Here is an 18,377-nt window from a genome sequence, read left to right on the forward strand (position 1 = left end):
CAGTCGAGATATGCAGTCTTACTAGGACACAGCCACGGTTTGAGGAACACACGCAAATGATCTACAATATCCCAGAAATCAGTCTGTGCCCCGTGATTTAAACACCTCTGATCTCTGAGTTTCTCTTTGTTCATAATGTTTTAGACTGTAATGATTGCACTCAGTGTTACTTACCGATCATCTCTGCCTCCAATTAATCTGTTCAGGTCAAACCTCTGCAGTGTCTCCTCTGAGGACAACATCACAAACACTAAAGCTGACCACTGAGACGAGGAGAGTTTCACAGCACGTAATCCTCTAGAGCTCGTATGAGGTTCAGCTTCGTTCACTAGAGAAAGATCACCCAGTTCATTCAGACAGTGAAACAGATTGATGTATTTATCTGGAGAGGGATTCTCACTGATCTTTTCTTTAATATAGTCAGCTGTTCTCTCATTGTTGTGAGAGCTGTTTGCTGTCTGTGTCTTCAGTTCTTGTAAGAGACTCTGGTTAGACTTCACTGACAGACCCAGAAGGAAACGAAGGAAAAGGTCCAGATGCCCATTTTTACTGTGTAAAGCCTCATCCACAGCTCTCCGATGGAGATCCGATAGGGAAACTCTGCCTCCATTAGTTGGTTTGGTAATCTGGTCAAACACATTGATGTTATTGTTGATAAAGGAGAGATGCACATATAGAGCTGCTAGATGTTCCTGAATGCTCAGATGAACAAAGCTGAAGACTTTCCCCTGACACAAGCCCAACTCCTCTCTGAAGATCTGAGTGCACAATCCTGAGTAAACTGATGCTTCTGCCTCATCAATGCCACACTCGCTCAGGTCTTCCTCATAGAAGATCAGGTTGCCTTTCACAAGCTGCAGATAAGCCAGTTTCCCCAGTTTGACAATCATGTCTTCATCTTTCACTTTCTTCTCATAGTCCTTCTCATGTTTGATGTTGGTCTGAATGAGCAGGAAGTGTGTGTACATCTGAGTGAGAGTCTTGGGAATCTCTCCTCTCTCTGCTTCACTCAACATCTCCTCTAGAACAGTGGCTGAGATCCAGCAGAACACTGGGATGTGGCACATAATAAAGAGGCTCCTTGAGGACTTCAGGTGTGAGATGATCCTGTGGGCCAGACTCTCATCACTGATTCTCTTCCTGAAGTATTCCTGCTTCTGTGTGTCACTGAAGCCTCGTACCTCTGTCACTCGATGGACACACTCAGAGGGGACGAGATCCGCTGCTGCTGGTCTGGAGGTGATCCAGATGAGAGACGAGGGAAGCAGATTCCCCTCAATGAGGTTCTTCAGCAGCTCGTCCACTGAGGCTGATTCAGATATATCACACAACCTCACATCGCTCTTAAAGTGCAGAGACAGACGACACTCATCCAGACCATCAAAGATGAACAACACTTTATACTCATCACTGGATATTTCCATTTCTTTAGTTACGGGGAAAAAGAGATGAAGAAGATCTGAAAGACTGAGTGTTTTGTCCTTCATCAAGTTGAGCTCTCTGAAAGCGAGTGGAAATATGAGCTGGACGTCCTGATTCTCTTTCCCTTCAGCCCAGTCCAGGATGAGCTTCTGCACAGAGACTGTTTTCCCAATGCCAGCGACTCCCTTTGTCAGCACAGTTCTGATGGGTTTGTCTTGTCCAGGTAAAGGTCTAAAGATGTCACTGCATTTGATCGCTGTGTCCTCTGTTTCTGCTCTCCTGGACTGTGTCTCGATCTGTCTCACCTCATGCTCATTATTGATCTCTCCACTTCCACTCTCTGTGATGTAGAGCTCTGTGTAGATCTCATTCAGGAGTGTTGGGTTTCCCTGCTTTGATATTCCCTCATACAAACACTCAAACTTCTGTCTCAGATTTGATCTCAATGTGTTGAGGACTTCAGCAGGATTAGAGTCATGGCTGTAAGATTAAAATACCACATTATTACACAAGTCAGAGAAGTAAATAGCCATAAATTACAAAACTATTTATGGGACACAGAACATCATTCGGTTTCTGAAAAGTGTAAATCATTAATCATGTGTGTGAGTGATGTGTGATGTGAATTGCAGCACCTAAAATTAAACAACAACAACAAAGTCCTGAATTTTACCTGAAACCAGGAAACATGCTTTCATTAAAGTCTTGTGGTCGAATCACAGGCTTGGACACAGTTTTGTTTTTAACTGGTCTGGATGGAAGAGTTGACCTTAAATCAGAATGAAGAGGGTAAAGAATCAGACACACTGATATTGATGTAATTGTGTCATTAACTGAGTAACAGACCAACAGCTTTTACAGTGTGTGAATGTATTAACAATACAACACATAGAGCTTTACACAAGAGCACAATGATGATCATTAATAGACCGAAACCAGCAAGATTGTAACTCATTAAACTGCTGTATATTAATGACAATTTCATACAAATAAAATACAATAAGCACATCTTTTATAGAAATGATATATACCTGAGATCAGGCCGTTTGTCTCCACTCTTAAACTTTATTGAGCGATCCATAGAGCCGTTACTCTTCATAGACACACAGCTGGACTCTGGTTTTAATCTCTTCTGCTGGACTGAACTGGGTTTCAAACTAAGTAAAAATATAAAGAATACAGACTTATAAAAGACCACATAAATGTTGTGTAATTTTGCTTTAATGTCTGTAACTGTTTTGCACTGTGTTTCAAACTTTCAATTACAATTATTTTGAGAAATTAACTCACTGGTTTAAAAATGTTAAGCATGATTCAACAATTGTACCAAAGCGACTGAGAAAACCGGTAATATTAGGAATTAGGAATTCAAAGCAAACAAACTGAAATCAACTATAGAATTATAGAATGATTCAACTCAGATGAACATCAACCATGATCACATGACTCTTCTCAAAGGCACAATGGAGGACCGACTAAAGAGACCAATGTTTAGCTGAGCTTTAAAGATAAACCACCTTACTGTACTCTAGTAACGCTACTCTTGCTGTGAAACATCACTGTTCTGACCAGACACCGTGAAGCTTTCAACAAATCTGAACCCGTATTTATCAAGCCTCTGAGAATTACTCACAAGAACACTGCTAAGAATGGACTTAAGAGTAAAACGACTCTTGGCTCAAAGCTGTGCTTAGAAGTTAGTTATCAAGCATCTCAGTCATAATTTAAGTGAAGTGTAGGACTAAATCTTAAGTGTCAGTCTTAGAGATGATTCACAACACTTTGCTGTGCCACAAACGGGATTTTGCATGATGACATAGGCATGGACCAATCACTGAATAGATTTCCTTATTTAAGAATATGCTCAGATAAATTCCCATTGAATGGTGAAATTCCTAAGAGGAGTTTACATTCAACACTAATAATCATTCAATAAATAATTTTCAAAAGAATACACTGTGATACTCATTGCAGGGCTGTACAGTTACGAAAAGATTGGTCTGTGCGATGAATAAATGCGTGCGATACAGTTTTGTAAACTCCGTTACTTGTGTTTGTTTTCAGACATGATAACAGTCGTTTTATACTTGTGCTTATGCGATATCACGATTTTTGATCGTGGATGATTTAATGTCTCCACGATCTGCTTTTGAAGAAATATGGTAGTATCACATTCTATCAGCTGCAGTTCTGGCGCTCAGTCCCAATACTGTAAAACTCACATCACATGTTAACGCAGCGCTAGAGTTACACTCACAGGACTCTGCACTTATTCGCAATCACAAAAGTTCATTATTTTCTCGTGCTTTAAAGCTTTACCGGGTAAACATTTCATTAGCGTTCTGTTCTGACATGATGCACTTTCTCTGAGCGCGTACGCCCGAATGGAAGGCGATCGGGGACAAAAGCCTTTAAACGAAACGTGTGAATTTTGTTCTGTCTCTGTGTTGTTTACAGTAAACATTGTCTTGGAAGCTGCAGGCTGATGAGTGCTATAATGAAATTAGTACATCATATTTAAAATATGTTTTGATATGTATTACAGGCTCGACATTTACGCTTGTCCAGTAACATCAACATCATACGACCAAGAGCACTGAATACCATCACGACTGAAAATTTGACACTGATTTCATATTGCAGTTCAATAAATAAGTCATTAATATTAAGTCACTTGAATTTTAGACACAATATTGCCATTTTTTTGCTCTATTTCAGCAGCGAAAATAGTTTTAAAAAAAGATCCTAGAAGAACCACAGCGCATCTCAAAGGAAAACTCAACTGTGTTTCATTCCTGAATGAATCAGCCGTTTGAATGAATCGTTTGAATAAATGACTCAATGACTCGGTCTGTTGTGTACTGTTTATTAAACTGATACATTTTATATTACATTGTGTGTATAAATGAATATTCTTGGACTTGGTGCTGGAAACCCAAAGCACAGAACAATAGAGACACCAGAATAACAATATTCATGATTCTGAAGCTGAAAATACAGAGTTATTTTAGACGAATGTGTTTCTCTGTCACTGACTAGATACTTTTAAAATAATGTAGGCCACTTTTTTACACAGATATTCCCCTATTGCATTATTATACATTATATTCAACATTATATATAATATTTTAATGTAGTACTGACACTAAAACTCTGAAAACTTTTTCTCACATAGTAATTTTTATTTTGGGTGAACTATTCACGATACATATTGTCACTATTCACGATACATATTGTTGCATTTTTGTATTGCGATATATTGTGACATGATATATTGTTAAACCCCTATAAAATATCATAAATATGCCGATTTATATATGTCAAAGCTGACTGAACAGTGATGAGAATATTGATTCAGAATAAATTACATATAATTATTTATAATTTATCAGAATTTTTTTTTTTTCCTGGACAAACAAATGTTTTTACTCGGACAAGTGAATGACCGAACTGAGGACAATCAAATGAAAAGGCTTAATGTTGAGACCTGATTAATTTTTTATTATTATTCATTTATTTACCCATAAACTTGTCTTTAGGAAGCCATACGTTACAGTGGCAAGAATAACTTTGTGAAAGCTTTGTGGGTGATGGACAGGGCTTACATTAAGACAGGAGTATGCCTTAATCTAGTTAATCGTGCATTTCTTTTCTTTTATTCCACAGCTGATGTGTGCAGTTTTTTTATTGCTTGCATTAAAATAATTTTCTCGTTTTGCTTTTTAATTGCAGTCTTTTTCTTCTGCCATTCATGCTTATCAGCTCCATGCAATCTTAAGCTTTTCTTGGTTCAGCTGCACACAGTCTGAAAAGGTTTTTTGGCAGTTTGCTAAAATAAAAGAGCCTTTCTAAGAGCCAGCGTTTAAGCTGTTGACTTTTCTACCTTGAGAAAGAACGTTAAACGAACAACCAATGATGAACCACGAATCAAACCAACCACTGGAGTCACATGGACTATTTTAACAATGTTTTTACTACCTTTCTGGGCCTTGAAAGTTGCAATGACGTTGCAGTCAGTGGAGGGACAGAAAGCTTTCAGGTTTCATCAAAAATATCTTCATTTGTGTTCCGAAGATGAACAAAAGTCTTACGGGTTTGGAACGACATGAGGGAGAGTAATTAATGACAGAATTTTCATTTTTGGGTGAACTACCGTATTTTCCGCACTATAAGGCGCACCGGATTATAAGGCGCACCTTCAATGAATGGCCTATTTTAGAACTGTTTTCATATATAGGGCGCACCGGATTATAAGGCGCATAGAATAGAAGATACTGCAGTCAAACGTTTGACTGGGTTTGCGTTATGCAGTGGTCACCAACCTTTTCAAGCCTAAGATCACATCCAAAGTCCAAATGTAAACCCAGATCTACCACTTGCAAAAAAATATGAAAAAACAAGTGGCTGAGCTGTAAAACCTTGTTTATACTCGACGCGTCCGAATGAGCGCGAAGGTAATAAAAAACTAATATCCGTCTGCTCGGGCAGATTCGGCTCAAAGTCGTGCATCTTTGGATGCGGAGGCGCGCGCGCGGCAAAATGACGTCATTGTGACAGCGCGCGCGCCTCCGCATCCGAAGATGCACGACTTTGAGCCGAATCTGCCCGAGCAGACGGATATTAGTACATCTCATCACACCGGCACCCAGTTTGCCCGTCTAAATCAGTTGTATGGTCTGGTGTTCAGTCTAAAACAAAACAGTTGCGTCAAGTATAAATGCCTCGTCTGTTTGGGGAGGTGCTCGCGCTCCGGTGCCAGGCGAAAGTATAAACAAAAGATTTAAGTCAGCGGTTGTTTTACAGACATTAATATAAGGCGCCAGATCCATATATAAGGCGCTCCGCATTATAAGGCGCACTGTCGTTTTTTGAAAAAATTAAAGGCTTTTAAGTGCGCCTTATAGTGCGGAAAATACGGTAACCCTTTAAGACTAAAATGACACTTGGAGAAGCTTGATAAATACGGGCCCTGAACCAGCAGTTAAAAAATCCACTCAGTTTTACACCTATTCTGGGGCGGTTCTAAGGTCAGTGGATATTCGGGGCTTTAGCCCAACCTAAAATTGGGTATTTTTATTTAAAGGAATTAATTAACTATAAAAGCGATTTAAGGGAATAAAGAAAAAGAAAGGCTTATTGTATTAGTGAAATAATTGTAACTATTTGCAAATAATATTTTATTTTTAATTATGCATGCATTCTCTCTAAATGAATCAAGGAAATTATAGCATATTTTCAATTCAAAAAGGCAAAATTTTATAAATAAATAAAAAAAGTTGAGTAATTTGCGTCACCGGATACTGTCGGTAGTTGAACATTTCTATTGTAAAACAGTCAAATATTAAATGTTTTCCACTTACATTTTACCAGGCATTGGTTCACTTATTTAATCATTTTAACACTGATGAGCTAGACCGCTGAACTTTTAGTCATCCTAACAACAAACAGAGCGGTGCGTGATGGAGCGCATCAGAGCAGCATCAAGAATATCAAATACATTGCAGTGAATCTCTTATTTGCATCTTAAGTTTATTGCCAATAATAATGACATGTTTGCGAAAGTGTAGAACTCGGTGAGCTAGCACAAAACACATCTTCAGCACAGCGACTCATTTAAACGCCTCTGATTGGCCGATGCGTTCAACAGACATGTCTGTGATTGGCTACAATGCTCAACGCTGCAAACGCACGTCGTAAGTATCTTTAATGCAAAGGGAAAAATATAAATAAAACTGTAATATGCACTTTTCATGTTAATCGCAGCTGCTGTAATCTTATTCACATTTGTTTTTCTGATTAATTGTTTTGCTCTATGAGAAAGACAAGGTAACAAAATATTTGGGGCTTTACTAAAAACATTCGGGGCTTAAGCCCTCTTTGCCCAGCCCTAGCGCCGCCCCTGCACCTACTCCATTATATAAAGGTGGAAAAGATCTCAGCTTACATTTACTTGATGTCATTGCTAGTATTAGACTGACTGACTGAGAAAAATTATGATTCTAATTCAAAAGTGTCGCACTATAAGCACATCTTTTATAGAAGTGATATACCTGAGATCAGGCCGTTTGTCTCCACTCTTAAACTCTATTGGCAGATCCATAGACCAGTTACTCTTCATAGACACACAGCTGGACTCTGGGTTTGAGCTCTTCTGCTGGACTGAACTGGAACAGAGAACAGATTCAGTTTAATCCTTTAGATTACTGTGAATACATTTATCCTGCATCAAAAAGTACTTTGAGGAAACAATTATCTTTTTACTGAATATTTCATTTTAGTTAAAAAAAAAAAGGCAAAAAAATCTTCTTTTTTCTGTAAACTGTCTTTGATCTGTTTGTGTGTGTGTGTGTGTGTGTGTGTGTGTGGGGAGGGGTGGAGGTGTGGGGGTAATGGTAATGTAATGTTTGTTGAAAGTACCTGCATCCTGGAGAACAATCTCCATCTCTGGATCCTTGTGAATCAGCCATGATGAAGCTGCAGGAGAATCTGATGAGTTTGATCTCCTCCACTGACTCTGAATGAAGAAACATTCACACACTAAATTAAATGATTAAATTAAACAACCTTCATAATTTAGCCGAACATATCTGGAGTGTGGGAGAAAAGGATCATGTGACTGCGTTAACTCAAGCTCACAGGGCCTTCCCAGCAAACACAGAACGTTGGCACAACGTAGCCAACCTTCTAACAACGTTTTAACAACATGGCCAAAAGGTTGCTATAACTACGTTGTGTGGTGAAGTTGTTACAGCGTTGTCACAATGTTGACATTAAACCATCGTTCAGGGCCATTGCTTAAGGTTGTGCCTAGGGTGTCTTAACCACTGGACTACATGTACTCGTCACTGCCCTGAAGCGGGAAAATCAGCCTTTTAAATTCCAACCACCTGTTGTTGGGCTCATTGTGTTCTCATTCATCATCGAGCAAGGATACGTGAGTATTGCGTTTAGCCTACTTCAGCTATCAAACACAACCTACAGCTTTAATTTCTAATGTGATTAATGAAGCATCACTCGCACTGTTTAGGTTTTCGTTTGATTTTTCCGCTATTTAGTCTCATGCGTTTCTTTACTCCTCTGGATTTGTGGATATGTTTCCCCGGTGACACCTGCTCGGCTACTGTCCGCCATACAGACCCGGTTTTGTTCATTAAATGTTCTGATCTGCCTTTGCTTTTCATGTTTTATTTATTATACTTAAAATAAACGTGTATTCGTTCATTTCTTTTTTTTTTTTTTTACAAATGTATGACTTTTGGAAGTGCAATTTGATTATATGCAATTTTAATAAAGTTGAATTAACGAAACCTTCTGTCATTTTTACTCTTTAACCTGTTAACTGTCATGGGCCCACCGGTGGGCCCAAATCCATTACATATTTAAAACAGTAATATCCAGGGTTGGGGAGTAACGGAATACATGTAACGGCGTTATGTAATCAGGATACAAAAATCCAGTAACTGTAATTCGTTACAGTTACGTCAAAAAACGTAGTAATCAGATTATAGTTACATTTTGAAAAAAGGGTGAATACTTTCAGGATTACAATGGTTTCATTTAAAACTTAATAAATCAGTATTTTGGCATAATAACACTATATCAAGCGCTGCTTGATTATACAGTAGTTCATGGTTCTGTTGCCAGTAATGACTCACGTGTGCCACCCGCTGGTGCATGCGCAAATAACAGCTTTCTACAATCTCCTCAGACGCTGAATGAATCACTGCTGCCAGTAGAAACGTTGCCCGCGGGACAAAAACGCTTTCAATTCATGGAAACTCCGCTGACATTTTGTTTTCAAAAAAAAAAGAAGCAAACAACATGGTTGTACCAAAATGTCCTTTCTTAATCTCTTCTCACTTAACAGGATGTTCGCTGCCTAGGAAACGAACTCCCACTGCCAACGCCCCAAGTTTAGTCAGGCAAATTAAGAAAGATCACGGCTTTAGTCAACATGTAGCCTAGGCCTATTTTATAATAAACTAATATTTAGATTGTGTAGAAATTTAAAATGTTGTGTTTTTTTGTTTTTTCCTTGTACATGTTAGTTAAAAATAAAACAAAAATAATCTGTAATACCATACAGTAGCCACTAGATGTCTGTATAGCCCTTTATATAAATATTCAGGGCTGTGTGTTCCCAAGTTGTGGAAATGAGACATGATTGCTTAGTTTTAATAAGTTTTTAGCTACAACATAGTTACTTACAGCTATAAGACATTTTCTTAAATAGTTTATATTTTGCAAATATTTTACACCGGACCAAATTCTTAATTAATAAAAAAAAGGTTTATTTTAAAGGCAAGAAGAAAAATTATATTTCTTCTTGCTTGACTTTATTTATATATGTGGCCTTGAAGTAATCAAAAAGCAATCAGATTACATTACTTTCATATTGTGGTACTTGGATTACGTTACTGAATACTTTTTTTATGAAGTAATTTGTAACTGTAACGGAATACATTTTTAAAGTAACCCTCCCAAGTCTGGTAATATCCTATACTAAACCTAAACTAATCTTGACAAACTATATATCATTTGAAAGCTTACAATCTCTAGTTTTCATATTTGGTGACTGATTTTTAAAATAAATTACAAAGGAGCCGTAATTTATCAATTTGCATCAAGAATATTTTCATATTCCTAATAGTTGGGGGCCTTAAGCACATAAATAGGTATTTTCGCGCAAATTCATCTAAAAGCGCCAAATTTGGCACAGATGTAGCTCAGGTCATACCGAAATGATTTAGCTAGGGCGCCGGAGCCAGCGACCCTAGGGGCCAAGATGGCGGCCAAATCCAATATGGCCGCCGCCCGAAAAGGGTTCCGGCTTTAACTTTTGAACCACATGAGTTACAAATACAAACTTGATATGTTTTTCAGCTTAATTGATCATGAGAAACACATAGGAATGTTTATATTTATGACCCAGTATATCTGGACCCCTCGATCCTCCAATTCCAATATGGCCGCTGTCCAAAAAAGCAGTTTGGGCTGTAGTATGGGGCCTTACACACCATTGTACGCGCAAATTCATCTACAAGCACCAAGTTTGGCACAGATGTAGCTGAGGGGATACTGAAATGATTTAGCCAGGGCGCCCGAGCCAATGGTCCCTGAGACCAAGATGGCGGCCAAATCCAATATGGCCGCCGCCTGAAAGGGTTTTGGCTATAGCTTTTGAGCCAGATGAGATACAAATACAAACTTGATGTCTATTTTACCTTCTTTGACCATGGGAAACCCATAGGAATACTTACATTTATGATTGGGTATATCAGGACCCCCTAAATTCCCTAAATTAAATATGGCTTCTGTCTGAAAAACGGTTTTGACTACAAATTTTGAACCAAATGCGCTACAAATGAGGATGTGGTGTCTATTTTATGTTTATTGACCACAGGAAGTCCATTGGCATATTTATATTTATGCTTGTGTAAGTCTGGAACCTGTATTCTTTTCAAGACTGTGGTTGAAAATCCTTTTTTTTTACCACAACTTTGAAGGTTATTCTCAATGTTGATTCATTTCCTTATAAAAGTGAAATGGTTTTCAGTTTACCACAGGTGAATACATTTCAAAGTGTAATCGTATAAGAAAGAATAAGACACAATTATTATTGCAAGGCAATATTTATATTATGTCAAATTGTTAAAATAATAATATAGTCAATTTTTCCAAAATTCTTAAAGGTTTGCTTAGCATAACAAAAAACAGCAATAACATAAAAAACAACAGTGAATTCTCATGGTCTCTCACATGAATTATCATTATCACTCACAATCACCGGATCTCTCATTGTCTTCACCATCATTGTTTGTACAAGCACCCTCACATGCACATATAGAAGTGCAACGAACTCCGGCTTTACAGCACTTACAGTGCCCTCTACATGCTGTCTTGCAGCCACAGTGGAGGAGAATGGTGCAGGCTTTACTGGCGTCTCCGAGATTAGTCCAGTAAGGTTCCCAAGTCTTGCTCGTAGAGTCCCGATACCATCCCCATGCATTGAACTCTGGGATATCTTGCTGGACAGCGGTTGCCTGATTCCAGTAGAAGCTGGCCTGCAGCAGTGCTCTTTTGATGTGCTGAATCAATGCAGCTTGGGTGGGTGGCAGGTTCTCAAGATACTTGGTACCATTCGAGAAAAGGTGATGTCTAGCTTCATCTACACGGCTGGAACCACAGCTCTTGCTGTACATGATGATGACCATACGCTCCAGTCTTTGGACATGGACGTCATTGTTGATCTGTTCAGGCTCCAAGGTGAGGGTAACCAGAGATTCTGTGAGATCTGGTGTTGCCTCCCAAACTGCCCATGCACTCTTTTTCCCATGGCACAGGAAGGCTGAGGTTGTGTCACAGCCTGTTAAAGCGTGGAAGAGTGGTAAGGCTAGTGACTTCTGGGAACCAAGATCATTGCTGATTTCATGAGCAGGAATGTCCCTATAGTTTTTTCCACCTGCAAAGCCAATCCAGAGCTCTGTGAGGCCGAGTGTGTTGAAGAAGCGGATGGCAAGGATGACAACATCGCTGTCGACAGTCCGGACAATTGCCTTTTTATGGCCATTGGCCCCAGCATGTGCAAGATGCAGGATTATTCTTGTCTCTGCTTCTGGATGATTACAAGGCTGAATGGCAGACATGTCATACCCTGGTCTGTTGGAGAGTACAGCATCTTTCTTGGTGGAAAGGAGGAGTTTACCTGACATGCCATGCTTGGTTATCTCTTCACTGATATATCCAAATAGTTAGATATATAACAATATATCCAGTATATATATAATAGATATATCCAGTTACGTTTTGGAATTGGAGTTCTCCCATCTACTTTAGTTCTTGATCCGGTTCCTCTGCGTTGGTGAGTTTGTGTTTTGAGTTTCTCCTCTGGATATGTATCAAACACAATATCCAATCACGTGACAGATTCATAGCTCATGTGTGACCTCACAAACCCAGCAATATTGGTGTTAACGTAGTCATGGAATGTTTTTTATGTTTTTTCAGTAGTTGGCCGGACCATTTGGACCATGAGCTATGAATCTGTCACATGAGCTCATCATGTACAGCAAGACCTGTGGTTCCAGCCGTGTAGATGAAGCTAGACATCACCCTTTCTCGAATGGTACCAAGTCTCTCGAGAACCTGCCACCCACTCAAGCTGCATTGATTCAGCACATCAAAAGAGCACTGCTGCAGGCCAGCTTCTACTGGAATCAGGCAACCGCTGTCCAGCAAGATATCCCAGAGTTTAATGCATGGGGTTGGTTTCGGGACTCTACGAGCAAGACTTGGGAACCTTGCTGGACTAATCTCGGAGACGCCAGTAAAGCCTGCACCATTCTCCTCCACTGTGGCTGCAAGACAGCATGTAGAGGGCACTGTAAGTGCTGTAAAGCTGGAGTTCGTTGCACTTCTATATGTGCATGTGAGGGTGCTTGTACAAACAATGATGGTGAAGACAATGAGAGATCCGGTGATTGTGAGTGATAATGATAATTCATGTGAGAGACCATGAGAATTCACTGTTGTTTTTTATGTTATTGCTGTTTTTTGTTATGCTAAGCAAACCTTTAAGAATTTTGGAAAAATTGACTATATTATTATTTTAATAATTTAACATAATATAAATATTGCCTTGCAATAATGATTGTGTCTTATTCTTTCTTATATGATTACACTTTGAAATGTATTCACCTGTGGTACACTGAAAACCATTTCACTTTTTATAAGGAAATTAATCAACATTGAGAATAACCTTCGAAGTTGTGGTAAAAAAAAAGGATTTTCAACCACAGTCTTGAAAAGAATACAGGTTCCAGATTTACACAAGTATAAATATAAATATGCCAATGGACTTCCTGTGGTCAATCAAAATAAAATATACACCACATCCTCATTTGTAGCGCATTTGGTTCAAGATTTGTAGACAAAACCGCTTTTCGGACAGCGGCCATATTGAATTTAGGGAATTTGGGGGGGTCCTGATATACCCAATCATAAATGTAAGTATTCCTATGGGTTTCCCATGGTCAAAGAAGGTAAAATAGACATCAAGTTTGTATTTGTATCTCATCTGGCTCAAAAGCTATAGCCAAAACCCTTTCAGGCGGCGGCCATATTGGATTTGGCCGCCATCTTGGTCTCAGGGACCATTGGCTCGGGGCGCCCTGGCTAAATCATTTCAGTATCCCCTCAGCTACATCTGTGCCAAACTTGGTGCTTGTAGATGAATTTGCGCGTACAATGGTGTGTAAGGCCCCATACTACAGCCCAAACTGCTTTTTTGGACAGCGGCCATATTGGAATTGGAGGATCGAGGGGTCCAGATATACTGGGTCATAAATATAAACATTCCTATGTGTTTCTCATGATCAATTAAGCTGAAAAACATATCAAGTTTGTATTTGTAACTCATGTGGTTCAAAAGTTAAAGCCGGAACCCTTTTCGGGCGGCGGCCATATTGGATTTGGCCGCCATCTTGGCCCCTAGGGTCGCTGGCTCCGGCGCCCTAGCTAAATCATTTCGGTATGACCTGAGCTACATCTGTGCCAAATTTGGCGCTTTTAGATGAATTTGCGCGAAAATGTGCTTAAGGCCCCCAACTATAAGGCATGTTCAGACCTTTATTTTGAAATAGCAATGAACATTTTTATGTGTTTCTTAGAGGTTGAATTCATATCAAAATCTTCCAAACTTCCCATATTACTTCTGAATAGAATGTCTACTTCATAAATTGTATGAAAATTGTGGAAATAATGGTTCAGATCACCACATATGGAAATGGAGGCGCCCTTATATGGACAGCAATGGAGTCTGGTTGTCACCTAGTGAAAAAGGTTTGGTACTGCGCCCAAACAAAATCTTACTGAAAGCTCATTTTTTGAGATATCAACCTAAATTTTGAAACACAACTTGTTCAGATTTTTGGCTTTGATTTTTTTTGCAGTTTTAGAGTCGCCCAGGTTTTAAAAATATATATTTTATATAAAATATGAATAATTATTTTTTTTTACATTGTACATTTCCATAAACTCAAACTTCTATAACTTTTTTCCTGTTTCACTTTCTTAATTTATTTCACTTCTACAAAAATCTGCCAAATGTCTTCTTTAAAACAAGACCAATTGTACGTCTATACTCCAAAGCATTCTTTAATTACAACCATTTAAGTTCGAAATGTGCATTTTAACGTCTACTCAAAAAAAGGGGGGTGACAGTTAACAGGTTAAAGTGTAGGCTACACTTGTAGGTGTTGATAGCCCCATTAAATAATATAGATAAACAATAAACGATAAAAAGTATATAATTATCTAACAAAATACACCATATAAAAATATTGTCAGAACGTCGTCTCTCAGTTGCTGGATGTCGCGCAACAACGTTGCTACAGCCCTGTCACGTCTTACAATTCTACGTTGTTACAATGTTGCGAGCACGTAGACAGCGACGTTGCCATAGCAGAAATGCAACGTGCCAGAGACGTTGTCACAACGTAAATGTGTTTTACTGGGTTTTCACACACAACAAGTCGACCGTTGATGTTCGGGTGAAAAAGAAAACAAACCCCGACCCACATCGACACACACTGATCCGAGAGAAAAAAGAAAAAGAAAAAACGTGTTTGTTGACGTTTGTGTGAATTGGCCTATGTGTGTTTACACATATTACACAATGGAAACATTGAGGTTTCATATCAAACAATCACGTAAAATATCCTCCAGAGATTCATATTAATATGAGAAAGTCACACATGAACACTCACCTTGATCAAACTTTTACAAGATACAGGATCTCAAATCCTCCAGCTTTAACATCATAAAACTACACTTAAATCCCTTTATAATGGCTGATAAACACTTTGATGTTCTGTTTTTTCCGTGTCGTATTTCGCATTTCTCCTGCTTAAAATGGCGACAGGAAAACTTAGCCTGCGTCCCAATCATAGGTCCATATCTACGTCCCAATCATAGTATGCACATTGGGACGCAGGGTTACTTTCACTTTCTATGTGTGACGAGAGAGAGAGAGAGGAGAGAGAGGAGAGAGAGAGAGAGAGAGAGAGAGAGAGAGAGAGAGGAGATAGAGAGAGAGAGAGAGAGAGAGAGAGAGAGAGAGAGAGAGAGAGAGAGAGAGAGAGAGGAGAGAGAGAGAGAGAGAGAGAGAGAGAGAGAGAGAGAGAGAGAGAGAAGAGAGAGACGTAAACAGAGTATGGCAGGCGATCGGGGTCAAAAGTCTTGAACGAAACGCGACCATAGACTGTAAAAAATCTCCTCGTCCTCATATCCCCCAATCAAAATATCAATGAAATCATTGTTCTGTGCATTTCATGGTGAATTTGTTTCTTATACAAAAGTCCTCAAAGTGATAAAAAAGAAAAACGCAATTAGTCTTTTTTCCACCATAGAAGAATATGATTTAAAAGAAAAACCTTAGCCCCTTAATTTTGTTTATTTATTTCATTTTTGTTGTTGTTGTTGTTGTTGTTGCTGGTCCTCTTTTGTCCTTTTTTTTTATTATTATTATTTTTTTATTGAAAATATCAAGATTTACAAGCAAACATGGCTGCATAAAATCCGTTTCTTCAGAATAGGATACAGAGAAGATATAGCCAGAGGGAGCAGCTCTTAATACAAACAGGAAATATATGTAGTCTTAGTAACAAAAATAAGGATGATTTATAAAAAAGAAAACATTCATATAAACAAATTTAAATAGAAAAAAAAAACATAAGAAATTATAACATAACATAAGGGGAGAATTCAGTCATTGTTCAGCTATTACCCTCAGCTGGGACGTGTTTTAGGGTATTATATATTTTTGTGCTTTAGGACCTTTCAGAGTTTTTAAGGATTTCATATACAGTTTAAATTCATTTAAAAAAAAAAACCTATTTGGGAGATGATTTCACAATTCTACATTTGTGAATGAAGAATTTAGCTAGACACACAATTGTATTAGTACAGAGCTCATCACCCTTGCTTTACAATATCAATATCAAATGTTATGGCGTCACTGGAGATAGAGTTTGGGAATGAAGACATCTGTTGCTTAACCCATTTATGTATATCACACCAAAATATCTGTATCACATTACATGAGAAAAACACATGATCCGTAGTTTCGACATCATTTTCACAGAATGTACATGTATTATCATCTATACCAAATCCAAGTCTCAGTAATTCTTTAGAGGGGTAAATGTTGTTCATTACTTTGAAGTGTTTCTTTCACTTTAGGAGGTATAGGGAGTGTTAGATACATTGTTCTTAATTTAGTGATTGAATATTTATCACATTTTTGTAGGATGTTATTTTTATTTTGCCTTTTAGGGTAAATATAATCAATAAAACAATTTCTAATAAAGTGGTTAGTGCATTTTTTTATCCAGAACAAAGATCCCTTGAATTGATATTGGGGCCAATTGTGGTTGTATCGGATAATATGCCAAAATGTTTCTTGTTAGAAGGACAAATTATTGGGCTAGTGCTTTATGTAATTTAGTAAAGTCTGATTTTAAGGGTTTGAAATTATGTTTGATGGAAACTTGTTCATAATTTAACAACTGTCCGTCGGTATCCATTAAGTCGGCTATGGACCATATATTTCTCCCACACCAATCCTCAAAGAACAGAGATGTGTTGCTGTGCAAAATATATCTGTTGTTCCAGAGTACAGATGTGTGGCGTGAGAAGTTATGTACGTATAACATTTTCCAGTACAAGAGTATTTATCAGTGAATCTCTGACAATGATATAGGTAATTTGTTAACACTAAAGTCCGCTCTAAGAAGAAATTCTAATCCTCCAATTCTCTTGAATAAGGTCTTGGAATACAATACCAAAAGGAGTTGCTGTGTTTTATCCAAGATTTTAACAAATTTATTTTTAAGGTTCCATTAAGGCAGTCAAAATCACTAACTTTTAGTCCTCCATCCTTTGTGTCTTTAACCATATTGCTTTTCTTCATATAATGTGGTCTGTTTCTCCAAATGAAGTTTAGGTTGATTTGGTTGATAGATGTAATCAGTGTTGTTTGGAGTGGCACTGGAATAGGCTGGGCAAGAACATCTGGATAAATATTCATCTTAGTTAGGTAAACTCGGCCTAGTGTTGATAGGTCCCTCTGTAGCCATATATTTAGTCTTGATTTGCATTCTTTAATTGTATTTTCTACATTCAGAAGCTGGCTTTGTTTTTGGTCCTTAGAGAGGTAAATCCCCAGGTATTTGATTTCTGATTTAATAGGGATATTACAGATGTTTTTCAGTGAAGTGTTGTAAGTTTAATGTTAGACCTGAGGCTTTTGAGAATTTTTCAATTTTGGCAATAGTTGTTGAAATTTGGTATTTTTGAAATTTTGTTGTGTCATCCGCTAGTTGGCTGATTATTATTTCTGTGCCAAGTACATTAAGTTTTTTAATATCATTACAGTTTTTAATATAGATTGCTAGCATTTCTGTGGCTAAGATGAACAGGTATGGTGAGATGGGGCAACCTTGAGGAATACCCACATTAATCTTGAAGCTTGGGGTGGTACCACTAGGTAATAGGACACAGATATTAATATCTCGATATAATCCACCAACACATTCTCTAAATTTGATTCCAAAGCCAAAGTGTTCGAGCGGCGAAAGAATAAATGGATGCTCCACGGAGTCGAATGCTTTATAGAAGTCTAGAAAGAGAAGGAAACCATCATCCTCTATTTGGCTTCTACACTCAATGATGTCCATTACCAATCTTATATTATTATGTATTGACCTTCCTTTTAAGAGCCCTGACTGTGTATCTGCAATAAGATCTGAAATCCCTGTTTGAAGACGAGAAGCAAAGATGTAAGTTAGGAGTTTGTAGTCTGAATTTCTGAGTGTAATGGGTCTTCTGTTATCTATAATTCTGGGATCTTTCCCAGGTTTTGGAATTGAGACGATAACTCCATGTCTCATTGTTGG

General features: G+C 38.1%; 2 protein-coding genes and 1 long non-coding RNA gene across 4 annotated transcripts in view; 1 reads left to right on the top strand and 2 right to left on the bottom strand.

Moving 5' to 3' along the window:
• LOC309481084 (NLR family CARD domain-containing protein 3-like) overlaps window positions 1–15,353 on the bottom strand; it is a 190,732-nt gene extending 175,379 nt beyond the window's left edge. For both annotated transcript variants that reach the window (XM_082145855.1, XM_082145856.1), the window contains exons 1-2: window positions 15,189–15,353; window positions 7,840–7,936 (exon numbers count right to left, since the gene is read on the bottom strand). In XM_082145855.1, the coding sequence (XP_082001981.1) occupies window positions 7,840–7,889 (50 nt within the window). In that variant the 5' untranslated portion in view covers window positions 7,890–7,936; window positions 15,189–15,353. The remainder of the gene's footprint in view (window positions 1–7,839; window positions 7,937–15,188) is intronic.
• LOC309481069 (uncharacterized protein) overlaps window positions 1–18,377 on the bottom strand; it is a 384,000-nt gene that overhangs the window by 269,713 nt on the left and 95,910 nt on the right.
• LOC309481172 overlaps window positions 1–18,377 on the top strand; it is a 238,649-nt gene that overhangs the window by 110,077 nt on the left and 110,195 nt on the right. The gene's annotated exons all lie outside the window — the stretch shown is intronic.

This window comes from Leuciscus leuciscus, assembly GCF_965113295.1.
Source record: "Leuciscus leuciscus genome assembly, chromosome: 18".
Taxonomy (NCBI): Eukaryota; Metazoa; Chordata; class Actinopteri; order Cypriniformes; family Leuciscidae; genus Leuciscus; species Leuciscus leuciscus.